The 22,316-nt window shown below is 35.0% G+C and overlaps 2 protein-coding genes across 3 annotated transcripts in view; one reads left to right on the forward strand and one right to left on the reverse strand.

The window, feature by feature from the left end:
* The window catches only part of LOC102809841 (S1 RNA-binding domain-containing protein 1-like), a 52,690-nt gene extending 42,367 nt beyond the window's left edge, over positions 1-10,323 (reverse strand). The window contains exons 1-3 of the mRNA XM_085494921.1: positions 10,285-10,323; positions 7,986-8,209; positions 5,768-5,885 (exon numbers count right to left, since the gene is read on the reverse strand). Coding sequence (XP_085351047.1) covers positions 5,768-5,885; positions 7,986-8,200 — 333 coding nt within the window. The 5' untranslated portion in view covers positions 8,201-8,209; positions 10,285-10,323. The remainder of the gene's footprint in view (positions 1-5,767; positions 5,886-7,985; positions 8,210-10,284) is intronic.
* Positions 10,324-10,358: 35 nt separating this feature from the next.
* LOC100375630 (BTB/POZ domain-containing protein 17-like) lies at positions 10,359-19,488 on the forward strand. Of its 2 annotated transcripts, none has more exons than XM_006819421.3 (2): positions 10,359-10,512; positions 17,143-19,488. In XM_006819421.3, the coding sequence occupies exons 1-2, from the start codon at positions 10,484-10,486 to the stop codon at positions 18,509-18,511; spliced, it is 1,398 nt and encodes a 465-aa protein (XP_006819484.2). In that variant the 5' UTR covers positions 10,359-10,483; the 3' UTR covers positions 18,512-19,488. The 2 variants fall into 2 exon arrangements, with proteins under 2 accessions (XP_006819484.2, XP_085351066.1); XM_085494940.1 differs by having other exon boundaries at positions 10,359-10,481.
* The last annotated feature ends 2,828 nt before the right edge of the window (positions 19,489-22,316 follow it).

The following is a 22,316-nucleotide window of genomic DNA, read 5'->3' on the forward strand; positions in this document are numbered from 1 at the left end:
TTACAAGTTCTTAAATTGACAGAATGAATGTATGGACAAATATTGACCATTATATTTGTGAGTAAATACCTGTTGTTTAATTAATTTCCACCTCTACAAGGTTGTTAAATTGAGAGAATAAATGTGTGGATAAATATTTGATACTTATTTAGGTGTAAGAACTCGTGTTTGACCAACTTCCACCATTGCAAGTTGTTAAAATAATGAAATAAATATACTGGTATCATTGGATATTTGATTTAATTGTGAAACTTTCTAACAAAATGTTAACTGCTGGCTTTGAACCCTCAATCAACAATTCCGCAGACACAGTATAAATTCAACAACACCACAGAAGATATTCGTCTGTTGCCTGAATTGTTTTCGTAATATAGGGAACGCCATGGACGCTTTAACAAAACTTACCTTGACTTGGGTCTTGTTTATCTCTTGTGACTGGAAACTGTTGAACAAATTGCTCGTCGTCCAGTTTAAGACGCAAGTTATTTTATTATTTATTCATTCAGTTTTGTATGGTGGAGTTTTGTGAGGTTTATTATTTTTTCGCGACGTTCTTTGCTTACTTGTTTATGGTTTGAGAGATTTCAGTTTATTTGATTTACGTTTTTACGGTAGCTCTGAGCGGGACTCGAACCCACTGTCTTTTCAAGCTAATTTTGTTTTATTTTGATGGCACGCTTGTGTACCACGCCACGACGTTGGTCGTTAAGTGGTGTTCATTTTTCTAACTACTCCAGTGTTCCGATGAGTTGAACGGAAAAGCCAAAACAATTGCTCGTTTCTGATTGCTTCGGTTCTGGTGAGTGTGTATCTAGTGTGATTCGAACCCATGTCGTTTGTATTGAGCGTTTTTTTATTTCCCATGTTGGCTACTCCGTAATATGCAACCACTTCCCCGTTTTATTGTGATTTTGAGAGCGTTTAATGATGTCTTCCTCGCCCGTCACGCCATGACCCAGTTTCAACCACACGACCATTTTGCAACAAGTGCTAGGATTTATTACCGTTATTATCATTATATTGTCACATGATTTATTTTACCTTATGTGCAATGTCTTAAGTATCTTTATTGTAATTTGTATATACCAATTCGTATATACCGAGGAAACGACCCCGATTGAAGGTCATGTATTTTGTGACGTCACCAATTCGTGTGTAGGTACGGCTTCTAGATCCGTGCCCCTATTGTTACCCTGACACAATGACATATCCGACTGTTACCATGACACAATGACATATTCTACTGTTACCATGACACAATGACATATCCTACTGTTACCCTGACACAATGACATATTCTACTGTTACCATGACACAATGACATATCCTACTGTTACCTGACACAATGACATATTTTACTGCTACCCTGACCAATGACATATCCTACTGTTACCATGACACAATGACATATTCTACTGTTACTATGACACAATGACATATCCTACTGTTACCATGACACAATGACATATCCTACTGTTACCCTGACACAATGACATATTCTATTGTTACCCTGACACAATGACATATCCTACTGTTACCCTGACACAATGACATATCCTACTGTTACCCTGACACAATGACATATCCAACTGTTACCATGACACAATGACATATCCTACTGTTACCATGACACTATGACATATTCTACTGTTACCATGACACAATGACATATCCTACTGTTACCCTGAAACAATGACATATCCTACTGTTACCCTGACACAATGACATATCCTACTGTTACCCTGACACAATGACATATCCTACTGTTACTATGACACAATGACATATCCTACTGTTACCCTGACCAATGACATATCCTACTGTTACCATGACACAATGACATATCCTACTGTTACCATGACACAATGACATATCCTACTGTTACCCTAACACTATGACATATCCTACTGTTACCCTGACACAGTGACATATCCTACTGTTACCCTGACACAATGACATATCCTACTGTTACCATGACACAATGGCATATTCTACTGTTACCCTAACACAATGGCATATCCTAGTTACCCTGACACAATGACATATCCTACTGTTACCCTGACACAATGGCATATCCTAGTTACCCTGACACAATGACATATTCTACTGTTACCCTAACACAATGGCATATCCTAGTTACCCTGACACAATGACACATCCTACTGTTACCCTGACACAATGGCATATCCTAGTTACCCTGACACTATGACATATCCTACTGTTACCCTGACACAGTGACATATCCTACTGTTACCATGACACAATGACATATCCTACTGTTACCCTGACACAGGGTTCTCCCCAGGGCTTTTTAGCGCCGAGGTCCGCGGCGCTATACCTGTGAATCTCGGCGCTTCACTTGGGACCTCGGCGCTATGTGTTCCCACCTCGGCGCTTGATTTCATATTTGACATGCCAATATCAGATGTGAAAAAGCTTTGTTCGCCACGCCGGTCAGCCCCGACCGTCACTCAAAATTAGTGACCACCACGGAAATGCTTCCGACGAGGACTATTGTCTGATTGTTGGTATAATTACGTACCGACCGACACGCATCCTGCCAGTCGTGGATTATAATTTATAAACAATAGACCTAGTCGCACGATACGTAGCGGCTAGTCAAATTTGTGGAATTAGCACCTCTTTGTTTGTAAGTAAATACTTTCTGCGATAGACTCAGTCTTTAGATTGAAAGCTAAAATTATTTCAAAATCAATTCCACCTCGATATAACATGGTCAAATCGGAGTTCACGATCAGTTCACACTACTCAAGAAAAAACAACGTGTTTATTGCGTGAATTGGTAAAATACATTTGAACTGTTATCATTGCGAATCATGTAAAAACTCTTCTTTCAAGACCTAATTTACCTTTTAAAAATTGCAAATCACCTCTTTCGAAAGCTATCATGCAGTTTTCAATTGAAATCGATGCCAACACATCGTGCTACGACATCGCTTTACTTCCGCAATGTAATTTTTATGATCACTACCATTCGGAAAACTTCGGGTTCTACCGGCATTACCATGCGGCATTTTGATTGGTTAATGGAATTCTTGATCCATCGGGTCAAAGGACACATGCTAATGTTTCACAAACATCATGGCGGGTCTGTTTTTTTACCGAAGCGATCAAGTGATCAAAAATAATCGCTCCCGATAAAAATAAGTCGGATTTTACTTACATTTCATATCAAAAAAAAAAAAGAAGTAAAATTTGTTGAGGAATTATTGCTATAACTGGTGTATAACATGGCCAAGTAAGTTATGTCACGTCGTAACTTTGATGATCGTTTTGAAGCTTTATTTGTTCGCTCATTACTGTAATTGTAAACGTTTTAGAAATTGATGGTACGAATAATAAATTACAACAATACGTCAATTAATTACGTGATCGATTTTTTGAAGGAGAATGTTTTTGGAGTGAATAAAATTATGAGATTCGTGAACATAAATCTGGCTTAACGTTTTGAATGCGTTTCCTTCAACGTTTTACAAAACAATTAAATTGCAACAATAATGTATTTGTGTTTGTTTTTAGTCTGTAGCATTTGTATTTCGAGAATGTTTCAAACTCTTCTAAATTGTGAAACATAATGTGTTGATTCCATTAAAAAAATATTTGCCCTGTGACTGAGCTCACTAATATTCATAATTGTAAATAAGTTCTGTTTATCAATGAAGGAAAGATATGTAAATAATATGCAAATTATAATGCAAATTAGCCCCGGCGCTATGCATTTTTTCTGGGGAGAACCCTGCCCTGACACAATGACATATCCTACTGTTAGCATGACACAATGGAATATTCTACTGTTACCCTAACACTATGACATATCCTACTGTTGCCCTGACACAGTGACAAATCCTACTGTTACCATGACACAATGACATATCCTACTGTTACCATGACACAATGGCATATTCTACTGTTACCCTAACACAATGGCATATCCTAGTTACCCTGACACAATGACATATCCTACTGTTACCCTGACACAATGGCATATCCTAGTTACCCTGACACAATGACATATTCTACTGTTACCCTAACACAATGGCATATCCTAGTTACCCTGACACAATGACACATCCTACTGTTACCCTGACACAATGGCATATCCTAGTTACCCTGACACTATGACATATCCTACTGTTACCCTGACACAGTGACATATCCTACTGTTACCATGACACAATGACATATCCTACTGTTACCCTGACACAATGACATATCCTACTGTTAGCATGACACAATGACATATTCTACTGTTACCATGACACAATGACATATCCTACTGTTACCCTGACACAATGACATATTCTATTGTTACCCTGACACAATGACATATCCTACTGTTACCCTGACACAATGACATATCCAACTGTTACCATGACACAATGACATATCCTACTGTTACCATGACACTATGACATATCCTACTGTTACCATGACACAATGACATATCCTACTGTTACCTGACACAATGACATATCCTACTGTTACCCTGACCAATGACATATCCTACTGTTACCATGACACAATGACATATCCTACTGTTACCATGACACAATGACATATCCTACTGTTACCCTAACACTATGACATATCCTACTGTTACCCTGACACAGTGACATATCCTACTGTTACCATGACACAATGACATATCCTACTGTTACCCTGACACAATGACATATCCTACTGTTACCATGACACAATGGCATATTCTACTGTTACCCTAACACAATGGCATATCCTAGTTACCCTGACACAATGACATATCCTACTGTTACCCTGACACAATGGCATATCCTAGTTACCCTGACACAATGACATATTCTACTGTTACCCTAACACAATGGCATATCCTAGTTACCCTGACACAATGACACATCCTACTGTTACCCTGACACAATGGCATATCCTAGTTACCCTGACACTATGACATATCCTACTGTTACCCTGACACAGTGACATATCCTACTGTTACCATGACACAATGACATATCCTACTGTTACCCTGACACAATGACATATCCTACTGTTAGCATGACACAATGGCATATTCTACTGTTACCCTAACACTATGACATATCCTACTGTTACCCTGACACAGTGACATATCCTACTGTTACCATGACACAATGACATATCCAACTGTTACCATGACATATCCTACTGTTACTATGACACTATGACATATTCTACTGTTACCCTGACACAATGACATATTTTACTGTTACCCTGACACAATGACATATCCTACTGTTACCCTGACACAATGACATATCATACTGTTACCCTGACACAATGACATATCCTACTGTTACCCTGACACAATGACATATCCTACTGTTACCCTGACACAATGACATATTCTATTGTTACCCTGACACAATGATATATCCTACTGCTACCATGACACTATGACATATCTTACTGTTACCCTGACACAATGACATATCCAACTGTTACCATGACACTATGACATATCTTACTGTTACCCTAACACTATGACATATCCTACTGTTACCCTGACACAGTGACATATCCTACTGTTACCATGACACTATGACATATCCCACTGTTACGCTGACACAGTCCTACTAAGCCAATGCTAAGTAGAAATTATGGTGGTTATGAAAATAATCAGTAAAAGCAATACATCATATTGAAGGTTTGGATGATGTTAAACTAAAAGCATTTCACAAATAATCAACAAATCACAACTTGCGACTCCAAACAATATTTTTACCAGCATACATACCAAATGTTCAATTTCATCAAGAGTGCAAGCGCTTCTGATGGTTGTATCCAAAGCATCAGTCATCTTCCCAGCCTTTGCAATACTTTTGATAGCATTTCCAGCTTTTTGCTGCACCACTCTTTATGAAAAAAGTGTCCAAAAAATAAATAGACAGACAGCCAATTACAGATGAGATAACCACAAGCAATAATAAATGACATAGATAAGTAGAACAACACAATATAAAACACCTAACAAGTCAATAAACTAAATGAACGTTGCTGTAAATATGGTAGGTGAATCAATAAAAATATCAATGTTACTAACAAACAAATACCGAATGACAAAAAAAAACATTAGTAACAGTGAATTGCGAATGGAAACAGTGAATTGGGAGTGGAAACATTGAATTGGGAGTGGAAACATTAAATTGGGAGTGGAAACATTGAATTGGGAGTGAAAACATTGAATTGGGAGTGAAAACATTGAATTGGAGGTGGAAACATTGAAGTTGGAGTGAAAACATTGAATTGGGCATAAAAACATTGAATGGGGGTGAAAACATTGGATTGGGAGTGGAAACATTGAATTGGGGGTGAAAACATTGAATTGGGGGTGAAAACATTGAATTGGGAGTGGAAACATTGAATTCGGAGTGAAAACATTGAATTGGGAGTGGAAACATTGAATTTGGGGTGAAAACATTGAAATGGGAATGGAAACATTGAATTTGGAGTGAAAACATTGAATTTAAGGTGAAAACATTGAATTGGGATTGGAAACATTGAGTTGGAAGTGGAAACATAGAGTTGGGAGTGAAAACATTGAAGTTGGAGTGAAAACATTGGATTGGGATTGGAAACATTGAATTGGGAATGAAAACATTGAATTGGGAGTGGATACATTGAATTGGGTGTAAAAACATTGGATTGGGAATGAAAACATTGAGTTTGGAGTTGAAACATTGAACTGAGAGTGGAAACATTGAATTGGGAGTGAAAACATTGAATTGGGAATGGAAACATTGGATTGGGATTGGAAACATTGAATTGGGAATGAAAACATTGAATTGGGAGTGGAAACATTGAATTGGGAATGAAAACATTGAATTAGGAGTGGAAACATTGAGTTGGGAGTGGAAACATTGAATTGGGAGTAAAAGCATTGGATTGGGGAATGGAAACATTGAGTTGGGAGTTGAAACATTGAATTGAGAGTGGAAACATTGAATTGGGAGTGAAACATTGAATTGGGATTTAAAACATTGAATTAGAAGTGAAAACATTGAATTTGGGGTGGAAACATTGAATTTGGAGTGAAAATGTTGGATTGGGATTTAAAACATTGAATTGGGAATGGAAACATTGAATTGGGGGTGAAAACATTGAATTGGGAGTGGAAACATTGAATTGGGAGTGAAAACATTGAATTGGAATTTTAAACATTGAATTGGGAATGGAAACATTGAATTGGGAGTGGAAACATAGAGTTGGGAGTGAAAACATTGAATTGGGAGTGGAAACATAGAGTTGGGAGTGAAAACATTGAATTGGGAGTTGAAACATTGAATTGGAGGTGGAAACATTGAAGTTGGGGTGAAAACATTGGATTGGGATTGGAAACATTGAATTGGGAATGAAAACATTGAATTGGAAGTGGAAACATTGAATTGGGAGTGGAAACATTGAATTGGGAATGAAATCATTGAATTGGGAGTGGAAACATTGAATTGGGAGTGGAAACATTGAATTGGGAGTAAAAACATTGAATTGGGAGTAAAAACATTCGATTGGGAATGGAAACATTGAATTGGGAGTTGAAACATTGAATTGAGAGTGGATACAATGAATTGGGAGTGAAAACATTGAACTGGGATTTAAAACATTGAATTGGGAGTAAAAACATTTGATTGGGAATGGAAACATTGAATTGGGAGTTGAAACATTGAATTGAGAATGGATACATTGAATTGGGAATGAAAACATTGAATTGGGAGTGGAAACATTGAATTGGGAGTAAAAACATTGGATTGGGAATGGAAACATTGAATTGGGAGTGAAAACATTTAATTGGGAATGGAAACATTGGATTGGGAATGAAAACGTTGGATTGGGAATGAAAACATTGAATTTGGAGTGGAAACATTGGATTGGGAATGGAAACATTGAATTGGGAATAAAAACATTAAGTTGAAAACAAGTGCAAGCAAAATACAAGAAATAAAATAAAATGCACTTACTTGAGCTTTTCATAACCACTGACAACAGTTCTTAGTTTATCAGCTTCCATATTATTACTACGTTCTTTCCTATATCTTGCAATAAATGGGATTGTACAGCCATCTTCAATTAAATCTACTATATTACTGGCAACCCATAATTCTATTCCTTCACATTCACTTAGCATCACTTTCATGTCCCATAACATATCTGTGTTCTTTTCCCTTTTTGCCATGATACCTAGCTACAAAAACAAGTACCTAATAAATAGATCTTGTGAGAGAGAAATTAAATGTTAGTTTTTAGCATATATTGATGTTGATGAATTAATATTTGGAGAGAGGGGGATATACAATTTGTCTGGCTCAGACACCACAAAGGTAAGCCCCACTCATCTCCTCACAAAAAAAACTGTACAAGAGACAAATTCCAGGGTATCTTGGAGCTCAGCACACAATATAGGAAGTGTTCAAATTAACATTGATTCACAGATTGATTCACTCTACTATACCAGCTGTCATTTCATACCAAACATAACCTTCCAGACTTCCCTCTTCTAGAAAACATGTTTTCACGAGGGCCTTGGCATTCTGAATTTTTTTGTAGTATCACTGATATATAGGCTACCTATTTCATGTATGATGCGACTTGTCTGTCATGTTTTTTTCCCCAAAAAAGGGGGAAAAAAACTTGAAAATCTTCATCTTTAGAACTACAGAACACAGTGATTTAAAATTTGTTTTTTAGCATCTACCGGGGATATGCTCATTAAAATTTACACAGCTCTTTGTGTTAAGTTACATGGTTTGGCTTCCATTTTGATTTTTTCTAGACAGGAAGTAGATAAATTTTTACTGATTTATGCAATTATTTTGAAACTAGTCATAATTTGAATCAGTCACATGATTACATTGTCATCTTGTCAAAAATGCAAACATTTGGGACATTTGTTTCTCAGGAGAACTTTAACTTGATCAGTCATGTGATTTGGTTGCCATCTTGAAGTTCCTGCATAACAAGCTTAAAATTTAAGCATTTGTTTACAAGTATTGTTTTGACTGATTTATCTTAACTGTTGTACGCAGTAACTATGGTCAAATTAGGTATGAACCATTTTAACAAGTTCATTGTAAGACTTCATGGGCAAACTAAATAGTTGTTGTGATGTGAGTAACAGAGTACATGGTAACCATATGCAGCATATTGGCAAGTTTTTGTGGCAGCCATTTTTTATTTATTTTTGGAAAACAATTGTGAAATAATCTAGTCACAAATTCTTTAATTTGATGTATCAAATGTCGATATTCCGTTGTGATTAATACTATTATAGAATTTAAATGTAAAAATATATTGAAAATAACTTTTCATTATCAAAAGCTGGCTTATAGAAGGAGGGGTTAATAAATTAAAAATTTAAGATTAGCCTTTCAAACAAGAAGTTTGGTTAATACTAATATTTGTTTGCTATTTGAGATGCACAGCATGAAAACAACGTAATCCACATTATCAAAATTTATAATATTTTTTTTTTTCAGTCTAATCAATCCAGGAGCACCTCTACCACAAAACTGACTATTATTATGCAAATCAGGTAATTAATATGCATAGATTTTAATGTAAAACTAATAAAGTTTGTGCAATGTCACATACCATCAACACACCATGTTTCATTGAAATGTGATTATGAATTATTATGTAAATTAGATAATTAATATGCACCAATTTTTGCCCAAAACAAATGAGGTTTGTGCATAGTCCTAGAGCATCTATGTACCAATTAAGCTTTAATGGCATAAATATCTAGGTGTCCACAAAATCCACAATAGGCCTAAAGGAATTGACAGGGATTTATTGCTCATAATATAAATAAAATTTGTCTTGCTTCAGTAAATAGAATGTTTTATGTGTTAGGCATAGACATCACAATTGTTTGTTCTTTTTCTATCTGATATGTGTTACAGAGAAGACATGCACTTTTTTATTAAATGCAAAAGAACAAAAAAACAAATTTAATTGCCAAGCAAAACGAATTGCTGCGTTAAAGAAAGCGAATATAAATTCCCAGCGGTGACGACTGACTGAAAAAATAAAATTGCACACTTCGCAATCCACTTGCCCTCCCCCAGGATGTCAAATGGTTCACCCCTTATAGGAGTGCTGCTCGATCTCCAAAATCCAGTCGAGCAGCCGGAAACAAAGACAGTGTATTGGTCTATCAGTTAACAGCTAAACGATCTTTTATAACTGTCTTACAACTTTAACTCATAATTATTAAAACTACGCTAAACACTAACTGATACATGTCTCAACAAAACATACCTTAACCGCGCCACTTTCATCAAATTCTTCCGGGTCAGCCAAAGTACCTTGACCTTTTCGAAGGTTTATTGAGGGCGCACCTTAGGATCAAACATCGGCTAACAAATGTTGTGTACTAATATGATATGATATTATCCGATCTTCACAGAAATTTACCTGTTATTTGGTGATTCTATGCGACGCTGCATATACATCTTGTATGTATCAAATCTTCTGCCGTGAATACAGGTAACTTGGTTTAATGCATTGCGGTCAAATTTAGCACAGGCGAACAGGGTTGGTTCACAGTCCCGTGATAGAGGGACTGTGGTTGGTTCAATCATCGAACGGAACTCCATGTTTCCACACAGGCAGCAGAGATTATAGAGATTCTTTAGAAATCATAGGTTGTCCATTCTGTCAGAATAGTCAGGTATATAAACATTATTATCTCATTTTTTCTTCCCTTTTTGGCTATTCACAGTTATAGTTATTTTAGATCTTGTGACAACATTGAAAACAAACTCACATCTGGCCTATTACCATCGGACAGCCCCGGACGGTCTCGCTTGCGTTCTTATACTATATTGAGGCTGCCTGAAATTTAACGTCCCAGGTAGACCAGCTTTTTTTAAATTTGGGAGTGCTGATTGCGAAAATGCGCATTATACGGGCGTTTATGGGTTCGTTTAGCCTCGTTTTTTTCAAATTATTGCAAAACATTACCTCTCTTAAAATGAAGGAAGAGTTCATCTGCTGAGTAAAAATGTGCCAGACCAACATTTGGGGGTGCTGATATAAAAAAAAAGCATGTTATGTCGGTGTTTACATGTGCTTGAAGCCTCGTTTTCAGTTTAAAGTCTCCAATAAGAAGGGGAGGGATCATCCGGGGATAAAATGTGTGGGGCATTAAAAACTGCATTTTTATTAACCTTGATTTTAGTTTTACGCCTCATCATATTGTACAACTCATCTGTGTCTCGTAAGCACTGAAATGGATATTTTTTATGATATTTATGATATAGCAACAACTGTGTGAACTATTTTAGCATTTCCAAATATTATCAAAAACTTTGTGATAGGCTCCTTTTACAGTCAGTAATATTCATGTTGTTTTTAATGTACTGGCCAAGTCGACTATGGATGGAAATGTAACAGTGCAATTATTTTAATTGGTGCATATATTTTAGAACCCATCAAATATGATATTCATTATATATTCTAGACAGAAGAAGGCATTATTTTGCCTCACCTTACAACGGGCACCATAATATTTCAGAAACATACATTGCAGAACAGTCAGCAAACCAGCTAACCATTCAGCTAACTTTGCTTTAACTTTGGTTCAACTCATCAGATCATACCATTATCATTGGGGCCATTGGATACTCACAGGTGATGTAGCAAAGAACAGCATTTTAGTAGCAAAAGACTGTTAAAACATTCTGTCATTATTGTAATTTTGCTTTTTGTCATACAATATTTTCAATTACAATGCTGAAGTATGTTGTGAATCAATCTGATTGAAATGAGATCCTAGTTTGGGCTTTATTTTTTTATTTTTTTAGTCCCCGTTCAGGCGCAGCCTGAAAAGGGGACTTATAATTCAGGTTTTGTCCTTTTTCCGTCTCCAACATTTTCTCAGAAATTCTACAGCAGGTATCAGTGAAACTTGGCAGGTTGATGAACAAGTGTCTTCCGAGTATGCACGTAATTTTTTTTCCAGATCTGAAAATCCCAAGTGGGTCTTTTTCACGATTTTTATCAAAAATTACCTCTCCCGGCAACATTGACAGAACGTCTGCGCATGCTCAGAATAGATTAATTACTGTAAAATACTTTATTTTTGCTTGCAACATTTTTTTGCTATTTTCGCTGAAGGAATGTTTCAGTTAAAATAAAATCCAGCGAATATTCCCTTTTTCCTATATTTTACAGTCAAACTTGTCAAAAATCAATGAAAATAAATTCAATACAAAAACAGCCAGAAAAAGTTATTTCAGCGAATGATAATTCCAGCTGAAATAAAATATTTTACAGTAGATTAGATCTGTGAGTAACGCTACAGCACATGATTTCTCCATTGCGTGCAATTTATTATAGTACTGTTTATACATGTATTCTGTTCGACTCAGTGGTCTCATTCACTAGTTACTAGAAGAACTAGTAACCTTATTTGATTTCAAGAACTTCAAGAAGGCGGCATAAGAGACGTGTTTGCAAAGGTAAGTTCTCCAGTTTCTACAAAATTGAATGTATTTTGGAGTACGATTGGTGTACATTCCGTGACGTACGTACCGACGTGAATATTATGATGATTGCCAGCTTTATATTCTTGTGAAAAGCCAAAAAAGCAAACAATTGTCTCCAATCTACGAAACTAGTTTGTAAATTGTATACCCTGTCAAATTATTGTACACGGACGATTAATTCATGGGAACATAGTTTCAAGTTAGTAAATCGTTATCCGGTCTTTTGCTTGTGACGCGATTTCTGAAATATCCACAACTCGGGGGGGGGGGGGGTGTCGATCAATTTATTCATTATATAATAGTAGGTTGCATATGATTATATTCGTATTTTTATGTTGTGAGCATTAAACTGTTAGTTGTAATGAAGATTTTGCCGATCTTGTACGATTCAACATGGCCGATGTGCAGTGACAACACGTGTATGGACGTTCGGTCGAGTAGTCTGCAATGGACCATGAAATCGCCCGCCGTTTTTTCGGCATTTTTTTTAATTTTTTTTAAAAATATTTTAGATATTTCATTCACTCCTGGCGCCTAAAAGAGTCTACTTTATATTTTACCGTAGTCATTGACACCTATTGTGAATAGCCCGAATGGGTAAGCTTCGTTTCGACAATGAGCTGTTATTTCTGCGAACAATGTTAAATTATTCTTTGAATGCTCAGTTTATATTTTGAAAACAACTAATTTTTTGATTAAAAAAAAAATCATGCCGTTTTCCCTGTCAAAATCAAAGCATAAAGATCTTGCCAGAACATCGGTAAATCTACTACCGCGTTGCGTTCACCACGAGGTCACTGAACCGTCATTAACATATTTAAATGAGCCACGTGTAAATGAGAACAAGACGGATATCTATCGCTTCGCGCATTTACATTCGATGGAAATCATTCGTTTACGATGAAACTAAGTTGAATATTACTTCCAATTTATAAAAATTCAACGAATTAAATTTTTGTGCGTTATTATAATCATTACTGAATAATAATCAACAATTGCAATACTTCGAAAACAAGCAAGTTATTCACTTGCGAAACACAGAATGACCAGATTGTGCTACCGTGATCATTCGCTACTGGTACTAACCACTAAGCAATGTAGTCGTGTTTGTATTTATTCGAAACTTCTTTTAGAACATACTTTACTTTTCGTTATCAACAAGATTATAAAAAAATAATGGATGTTACAGTATGTGAATTTTTTGGGGTGATTCAATTCCAACATTTCGCGATGCCTATGAACCAAAGGCCTTTCACTCTTCTCTGAGTGTGACACCTAAACCAGAGGTTTTATGGTGTATAAATTGGCACTAAATGAAAAGGCCGTTGAACCTTATTCAAATTTATAAATACATGTTATTATGTATTTCATTATGAAAACTGACTAAATTAAATGTGATCTTATTTTTAATTATGATTATGATTTATATCGGTAATGACGTTTTCATCCAATATTAATTGTGCAATTGTTAAAATGCCTACCTACACATTTATTGTTTTTGTTTCTGTTGCCCTGAAATAGACATTTGTGAAAAAAAAATTAAAAAAATCATGCTTGATTAAAATTAAAAAAAAAAAGATGTAGTCATGTAGCCCCTTCCTGTTACCTGTTTTCAACTTCTTCCAAAGTAAAACTGGCAAGGCCTTGTAATTGCCATACAATCATCAACTGTGGGAAAACTTGTTTGTTATTGAAAATCTTTATTTTGTTGTCTGTGAATTAATATAATATTTGAAATTGCGTAATGGTGCAAAATATTCTCAAACAATCAGTCTTCTGATGACACTACACTGCGCATTTATGCACAGTCAGTATCCCAATGCGCGATCACAGCTTACTAAGTGATGATTGTGGTTGAAATGGAAAACTGAATACAAAAATCCAGTAATATCTCAAACGAATTTCCGTCTGCTGTGAATGCATGTTTCGTTGCATCAAATAAATAACCCAATTATATGATAGAAGCTTGCAATCTTGTGCCATACAGGGTCAAGTGATTGAGCAATAACAAATGTGATTTTATGTATTAGGTCATTGAATGTATCCAAAAACATGGTACCAATGATCTGAAATTTCAGGAGTGCTCGCGGAAGGTTTATCAATCCTGCGTATTGTCTTGTTCTTTTTCAATCCTGCATTTCAGTTACTAGAATTCATACTAAAAAAATAGTTTCTGTTTTTCTTCTAATAATTTGTCCACTTTCAAAAACAAATATTTTTCCATAGTCGAAATGCTAGAAGAATACAAAACTACTGTGATTTCATAGCGATACCTGTAGGGCCATTGTCAATTAGTTCGCCTGATCAACACTGCGTTATACATAGGACTGATATTGAATCACGGAGAGTAAAATCTGGTGATACTAATCCCTAGAACCACTCAGATTGGGACATATATCTTATGAACCCACATGTGTATGTCTTTGACTATACTCATTTTAACCTATTTTTTTATTTTTTTTTTTACAGTGGTGCTGTGAACTGCTTCAATTTCGCAAGGCAATTTTTTCTGGGTTCCTACAACATGGAATGTCAGGGACTTTATTGAAATGTTGTACACAAATTTCACAAAATCCTGAATATATCTAGAAGTGAAAATTAAATGGTTTACAGTATTTTATACCCATTAATAATGATTGAAATGCAATAATATCACTGCACTAAAAAGACTTCAAACAATTATTTGTTTCTTCTCCATTGAAGGGAATGAGCAGACCAACCTTTTATTGCAACTGGCTTTCTTAATTATTACATGTACTTGCTCTGAAAACATAGCTTTTACAATTGTTTAAATTAACAGATGTTGTTCTATGTACAATGAATACATTTTAAATAATAAACCTTACTGTGTTAATAACAAATTGTATTTGACAACATGAGAATGATTCTGATGCCCAGTGGTGATGTTGAAACAAACCCAGGTCCTGGTAATATACTAAGACCTGATTAACAAAGAAGTCATGTACCGGTACATCAAGGTTCACTCGGATTTGTGAATGCAGTTTCTTGAGCAAGTATACATGTATGACAAATAGTTTTGTTGCACTTGTGTACTCTGAGATTCTGAACATGGGTCAGTGGAAGTTTTTAGTTGTCAATACAAAACTAGATCATCGGAAATCACTTTATGATGAGTTGTAACCACAAAGAGTACATATTTATTCACCTGTTTGCAGATGTTCCTTGTACAACTTTATAATCAAATAACGGGGACTGTGACATTTCATGTCTTGTTTTTATTGAAATCTGACATATAGTACATTCAGCTGAATGGTTATTGAGTTTGCTGATTTTGTTGTAATGTATGTCTTCAAAACAATATGGAAGCAATGTAATTGTGCATTTCTTCTATCCTTGTAACTTCATGTGAGATTCCTAAAAAATATGATTTAAAGTTCACAAGTGGCTGATAGTAAATACCATTGATTCAGTCCAGTGATTAGACAGGTTAAATTCATTTAAGACATCTGAGGAACCAAAATTTTGGATGTAAAAGACTGCATTTCAAAAACATATTTTATATATATGGTATATAACCTGACACTTAATGTAATGGACATCTTTTATGATCAGTTATATTTGTTTATAATACTATAGATCTTTTATAGCATTTAAAATTTCAAGCCTATTTTTAACAAATCAAGGTTAATTAGTCCCTGTTTGTATGAAGTTAAAAATTATGGCCATTTTTTGTGCTAAACATTAATCAAAATATAACACTTCCACCAATTCTTAAACTGCATCATGGGCATGTATGGATGGATTTTGTTCAAACTTTGTACACACATTAAACATGATGGAATCTTGATGCACAACATTTTGATTTCCAGATCAGATTCAAATGGCTAACTGGTAACCATTTTTTATAATGTATGCTGTTCCAGAGTCATATCTCGAATATGCTTTCACCAATCATGTTCAAACTTTATACACACATAATGTACATGTAATGTTGCATATATACACATGCATTCATTTGATGCAATTCCAGATGGCTGAATGACGACTAAATTTATCAAAATCAAGCATTTCTGCTATTAAGGAAACAGATCTTTATGGATGCACTCAAACTTATATATTTAACATAATGGGACCTTGATGTACACATTTTGTTTCTCTGATCAGATTCAAAATAGCTGACTTGTGGTCAGAACCCAAACCAAAATTTATTTTTACCAAAGTATAGTAATACAGGTCAGCATTTTGTCAAAAATACCGGGCATGATCTTTGAAACAAAACACAAGACAGGCAATCAGGTTTTACATTGCTCAGACAGGCAATCAGATTATACACGTGCGTTCATGTCGCCACCGCAGGGTGCCCAAAGTAACATGGTTGCAGTGGCCAATGGGCATCTATCTGGGGAAGTAGTGTCACATGATTGTATTGATTCATTGCTATGTGAAATGTAAAATGTATAAAATTTATTTTGAAAACGCTTCAAGTTGCATGTTTGAGAAAATAACCAAAACACTTTTTTTACATATTGATTTTGTCATTGTCTTTTCCCCAAACTTCCCGAGTTGGCCCGGTTGTGACATAACATAGCAGTCAACACAAACACACTCTCAGACAGCAGTCAGGTTTAAGACAGTGTTTAGTTTCACTATGTTTATTTTTTTCTAGTATGGCAAGATCATCAAGTCATATTGGAGATGGTAGAATGGAACCTTCATTGTCTTCTGACTTAGCAGCCATTGCCCAAGATAGTAGTGCGTATGGTGCCAACCAAGTGGCCAATGCAGATGAGTTCTTATGTCAGATTGGAAAGTATTGGAATAATCCTGAGCTTAGTGACATTGTTCTATGTGTAGGGGACAGGAGATATTATGCACATAAGCTGATACTTGTGAGTAGTAGTGATGTATTTCGTACAATGTTGACTGGTAATACATGGGCTGAAAGCAATACACAGGAGATTGATTTAGAAGAAGCATTCCAATGTGAACCAGTGTTCCCTGATTTTCTGAAGTTCCTGTATACCAATCGTATCTTTATTTCTGATGATACTGTGATACCATTACGAACACTAGCTGATAAATACATGGTACAAAGACTGTCTAATTTATGTATTGATTACATGTGTAGGGAATTGAACTGTGACAATGTAATTGGCTGGGATCAGTATGCCACCAAGTTTTCCATTAAACGTCTGTCTTTTGAATGTCTTGGATTTATGCAACAAAACATAGATCTTCTTATTGATTCCAAGAAATTTCTGAATCTAGATATTGATCAGTTTGTGAAAATATTGAAGTCCTCTGATGTGCATGTTCCAGATGAGTACACACTGTTCAAGAGTGTAAAAGATTGGGCATTTGCGTATGATAGATCATGTTCATCTGATGATATCAAATGCAATCTCAGTACATTGTTACCAATTGTTCGCTATCCAATGATGTCTGGTGAGCAGTTGGACTCAATAGAAAAAGATGAAGCCATCAATGCCTGTTACCCGGCCATGAGAGATGAAATCAATAGTAGTTACAAATTTCATGCTACAGCCATACCAAATCCCAATTGGGCAATGTGTAAAGTCACACCCAGGCGTTATTATCAGGGCTATTCGTGTAAATTCACTTTGCCAAACTATTCAAAAAGACACCATGATAATAACCGATATGTCAAAGTCTTCCCAGCCTACTCATCTAATGGTACTTCTCGTATACTAAACTGGGATTGGTTTGTTTCTGTTGCAATGGGTGGCAGAACTGATAGGCTTGGCAGCAATAACAGAGAACCTGTTCTGGAGATTTCTAATCCCGGTCCAGAACGTGAAGAAAGATCAGTGAAAATAATGGCAGTCTTCTATGGTAAGAGAAATGGCAGTATATTTAAAAAAATGAATTACACCACCCAGCTAACTGTAAGGGACTTTGACTTTCATCACATTCGTTTGTTTGGTTCTTCCTTGGCTCCAGAGTATATTGTGAATGATACAGTAACTTTCCATTGTATAATTACACCAACAGATAAAATCTATGTCAAATGTTAGTAAATGCAAACACCTACTTGTAATCATGTTGTTGAATGCGTAGTACAAAATTTCATATTTTCCACAACTGGATCACTGTTATATTACAGATGAATTTGTTTAACTTGGTAACTTCCATAACAGACTCTTATGTCAACTACAGTTTATGCATCCCTTGGGTAGCATTATCTTTTTTCAATTTTTTAATCCAACTGACAGTTGATTCGGAGCTTATAATATAACTGAGTGTTGTCACATATAGTGAAATTTTCATATTTGGTGTATGGATGTCTACTGGTCACCTCTTTCAGTTTTGTTTGTTTCCTGACAACAACTAAATATTTTTTTTGTAAGCCGATCTTTTTTAAGTGTATTTTCTGTTGAAATTGATCAGTTCATTGGTCTTAATAAGTGTTTATATTTCGCTGTAATAGGCTATTATTGTTATGATATAAGCCTGCACCGTAGGACTACTATAGTAGACCTCACTAATTACAAATAGTTTATCTGTGTGTCAACATCTTGAAAGCATTGTATGAATTTTAACAATTTTCACTTTTTAATGAAATACAATATTTTATTTGTATATTTTGCATGCAAACCATTATTTTTCTGTGAATATGTTTTAGTTTGTACATTAGTATATTGCCATGACAACATATTCATATTGGTTGTGGGAAAAATCATTTAATATTAATCTAATGAAATATATGTACATATACCGTGAGAGATTTGATTGGACACTTTTTTGGAGACTGAATGTTTCATATTCCAGTTTAGAATATTATACCAAATATCGTATCTACAAATAAATGCATTTGGGGGTGGCTACACTTTGTGGTTTTTGCATTATTGTTTACGGCAGAATAACTCAATAATTGCGAGACTATTGTATATAAATTTGATTGCCTCACAAGAGCCATTATGTCATGTACTGTGACTATACATATGTCTTCTACAGAAAATACATTTTTCCAAAATAAATACAAGTACTAGTAGATTGTTGTCATCTGTTCTTTCTGTAAACTACACATTATATTACGTCAAAAAACAAATATCTTTTAGTTAATTTGTTCTCTAAAATAAATCCATGTGGCTTTTGATTTTTTATTCTGAAATTGTCCCTACAATTTTTCTTGAATTTTCTCTAAAATTCTGTCAAAAAAAAATTAGCACATTTTTAATTGAATATGTGTGGTGAGCAAAAACATGAATATTTCAGTTGCTATAGAAACATAAGTGTACTGTATTCTTACTCTGCTGTTTCTTACTACATCACCTGCTCACACTTTGGATATCCATGGTGATTTTAACAGGTTAATGCTTCAATAAATGATGCAAGGTTTTGGACGGAAAAATGTAATATGTGTGAGTTGCAGGCATGGGCATCACAGCAAATAACCATTATAATGAGGATTCATCATTATGAGGGGTATTGTCACTTAGTACCAGTCAGTTCACACCACACAGTAACTGCACCCCAGACACTATAAATGTAGTTCAAGCAAAGACACTATTTATTTTCTAGTGTCTTTGGTTCAAGTTATATTTATGTGAGGAGGGTATTTTTATTAAAAATAACATTTTGTCCATACATGTAGGTAAAAAATGCTTATGATTAAGTCTAAATAATTTTCTATTTCACATTTTGATACAAGGTTTAATAGCAGTATTACTAACATTTTTCTTTTGAATTTGATTTCATTTACTAATAATGTTATCATTTTGGTAATGAACCGGCAAGATGTTCAAGTCAATAACATGTCAAAACATGTGATGCGAGTGTGAAGTAATAATAGTAAGATTGTTTTTCCTGATAATCACTGTGTGACATTTACAATAGTGCAAATGTTTGGGCATGTTTGGTCTGAGGTTTGGTTTACATTTACAGCCTTGGTTTATAACAAACAACAGTATGCCCCCTCTCCCCACCATAGTCTCGAGTATTTCTCACAGTGAACACAATACAGATATTATTGGCATCCCCGTTCACATGTAGTATTTTTACTAAATTTCTTTCCTGCTGTACCAAGAAAACTTTAATTTATTGGTGGTGCACTGTACCACTCCTCAAGTATAACCACTTACTTGTCAACTCCATTTTCACTGATTCTGAAATAGTAGAAACTTACCAATGAATGTGTGAGGCACCCACCAAGGAGTCTATAAATTATGTTCCATAATGGGCAAGGGATACGTTTTTGACATTTTCAGGAATGAAATGTGTATTGTATTTTTGTTCTGTTTATTTAATTGTGATATGTGGCAATAATACCATGATTTTGAACTAGTGTACATGTGCTCGTTTCATGGGTGCACGAGTTCCTTCCAATCTGATTCACCTGCATTTCTACCTTTGGGTTTTAGTTTGTTGTGATTCTGCATGGTAATACTGTGCTAATTGCAGGTAATGTAGACACCAATAACTGTTGAATTTAAACGCTAGTTTTTGTATAAACAGAAACATATTGTACTATTTACATCACAAGCACTGCTTTTCGTGGGAACATTCGCAATGTAACTTTACACTCTCTGTAAACACTAACTGTGACTACACTGCTCAGGTATTACCGGTAGTATATTCACCCTTGAAATAACACAGGTTCCTGGCTGACAGATTTGGGAACAGATATTGTAGCCATGGTATGATTGATATCTTGTAACATCTTGCCAAAAATAACAGACATTCTGGTTTGGATTAGTTTCAGTCATTAAATAAGAACGAGAATATGAAATATACTTTCAGACAGCTTATACATGCTATTGCAAAGCTTAAAATCACAGGGAAAGGACATCAATGCTAAATATTTGTTGACCTTATCATTTGCTTTGTAATATTTTTCTTCATACACTAGCCCCCCCCCCCCCCTCCCATATTATGAAGTTTCTTTTGTCAAGAAGGAAAATTACAGAGATAGCCACCGTATATTTGATGGGCAAGCAAAGAAAAATATGCTAACAAAGAAACTTTCTTTTAGTACGTTTTCAAAGTTTACCATTTTTCTTTTGGAAATGTCAAAGACGTTATCTGCAGCTTATTGTCTATAATTCTAAAGTTACATCTTAAATGTAACATTCTCCAGCTTCATACATACCGGTAAGTGACTTTCAAAAGAATGATAGTAAACATAAAAAACTACTGAAAGAAACCGACAAGCTCTTTTGATGTTAGTATATTTTCAATGTGTCAAATGTGCCATGGCTAGCATGGTAAAAGAGTTAGGAAATATGTTACATTATTTTGTAATTCAATGTAAAAATGTTGAAGCACTGTATAAATATGAAACAAAAAGACACAAGGCAATTGTATGAAGAGCAGATATAAGAAAGAAGACAGCATTATATACAAGTATAAGTACAACACAAACTAGACAGATGAGAATGTCATTAGTGATAAGTTTACTAGCATTAGTTTAGTTAAAACAGAATTTCCATGTTTAAGTGGTCAAAGTATGAAAGAATCTGCAATGAGCAAAAAAAAATTTTAAAAAGTGCTAACGGGAAGAGGCAATTAATGAAAATCCACATAAAAAGCAAAGCAGACTGAAATAGGATTAGTGATGAATAGTAGAGAATCCCCAGCAAATCTGTTTCACTATTTTTCAAAATCAATGAATGAATGAGAATGCATTACTTTGGACAGATAAAAATGTATTATTATATATCTGACACTGAAAACAATAGAACTCATTTGTCCGTAAAAACACTGTATGATAGTGTTAGAGACGCAATGTATGGGGTCCACTATGCCTCGCTATGCTTGTTTGAATCTTACCTTTCTGGCTGCAGATATTGACATAGAAACTATGCTATTTACAAAAATAAA

This window comes from Saccoglossus kowalevskii, chromosome 2 (genome assembly GCF_978046115.1).
Source record: "Saccoglossus kowalevskii chromosome 2, keSacKowa6.1, whole genome shotgun sequence".
Classification (NCBI taxonomy): domain Eukaryota; kingdom Metazoa; phylum Hemichordata; class Enteropneusta; family Harrimaniidae; genus Saccoglossus; species Saccoglossus kowalevskii.

Excerpts from the sequence above, each read along its gene's own strand:
- LOC100375630 (XM_006819421.3), top strand. The coding sequence starts at position 10,484 with ATGTATCAAATCTTCTGCCGTGAATACAG. Across the intron at positions 10,513-17,142 it reads ATCTTCTGCCGTGAATACAG|TATGGCAAGATCATCAAGTC; the intron begins GTAACTTGGTTT and ends ATTTTTTTCTAG.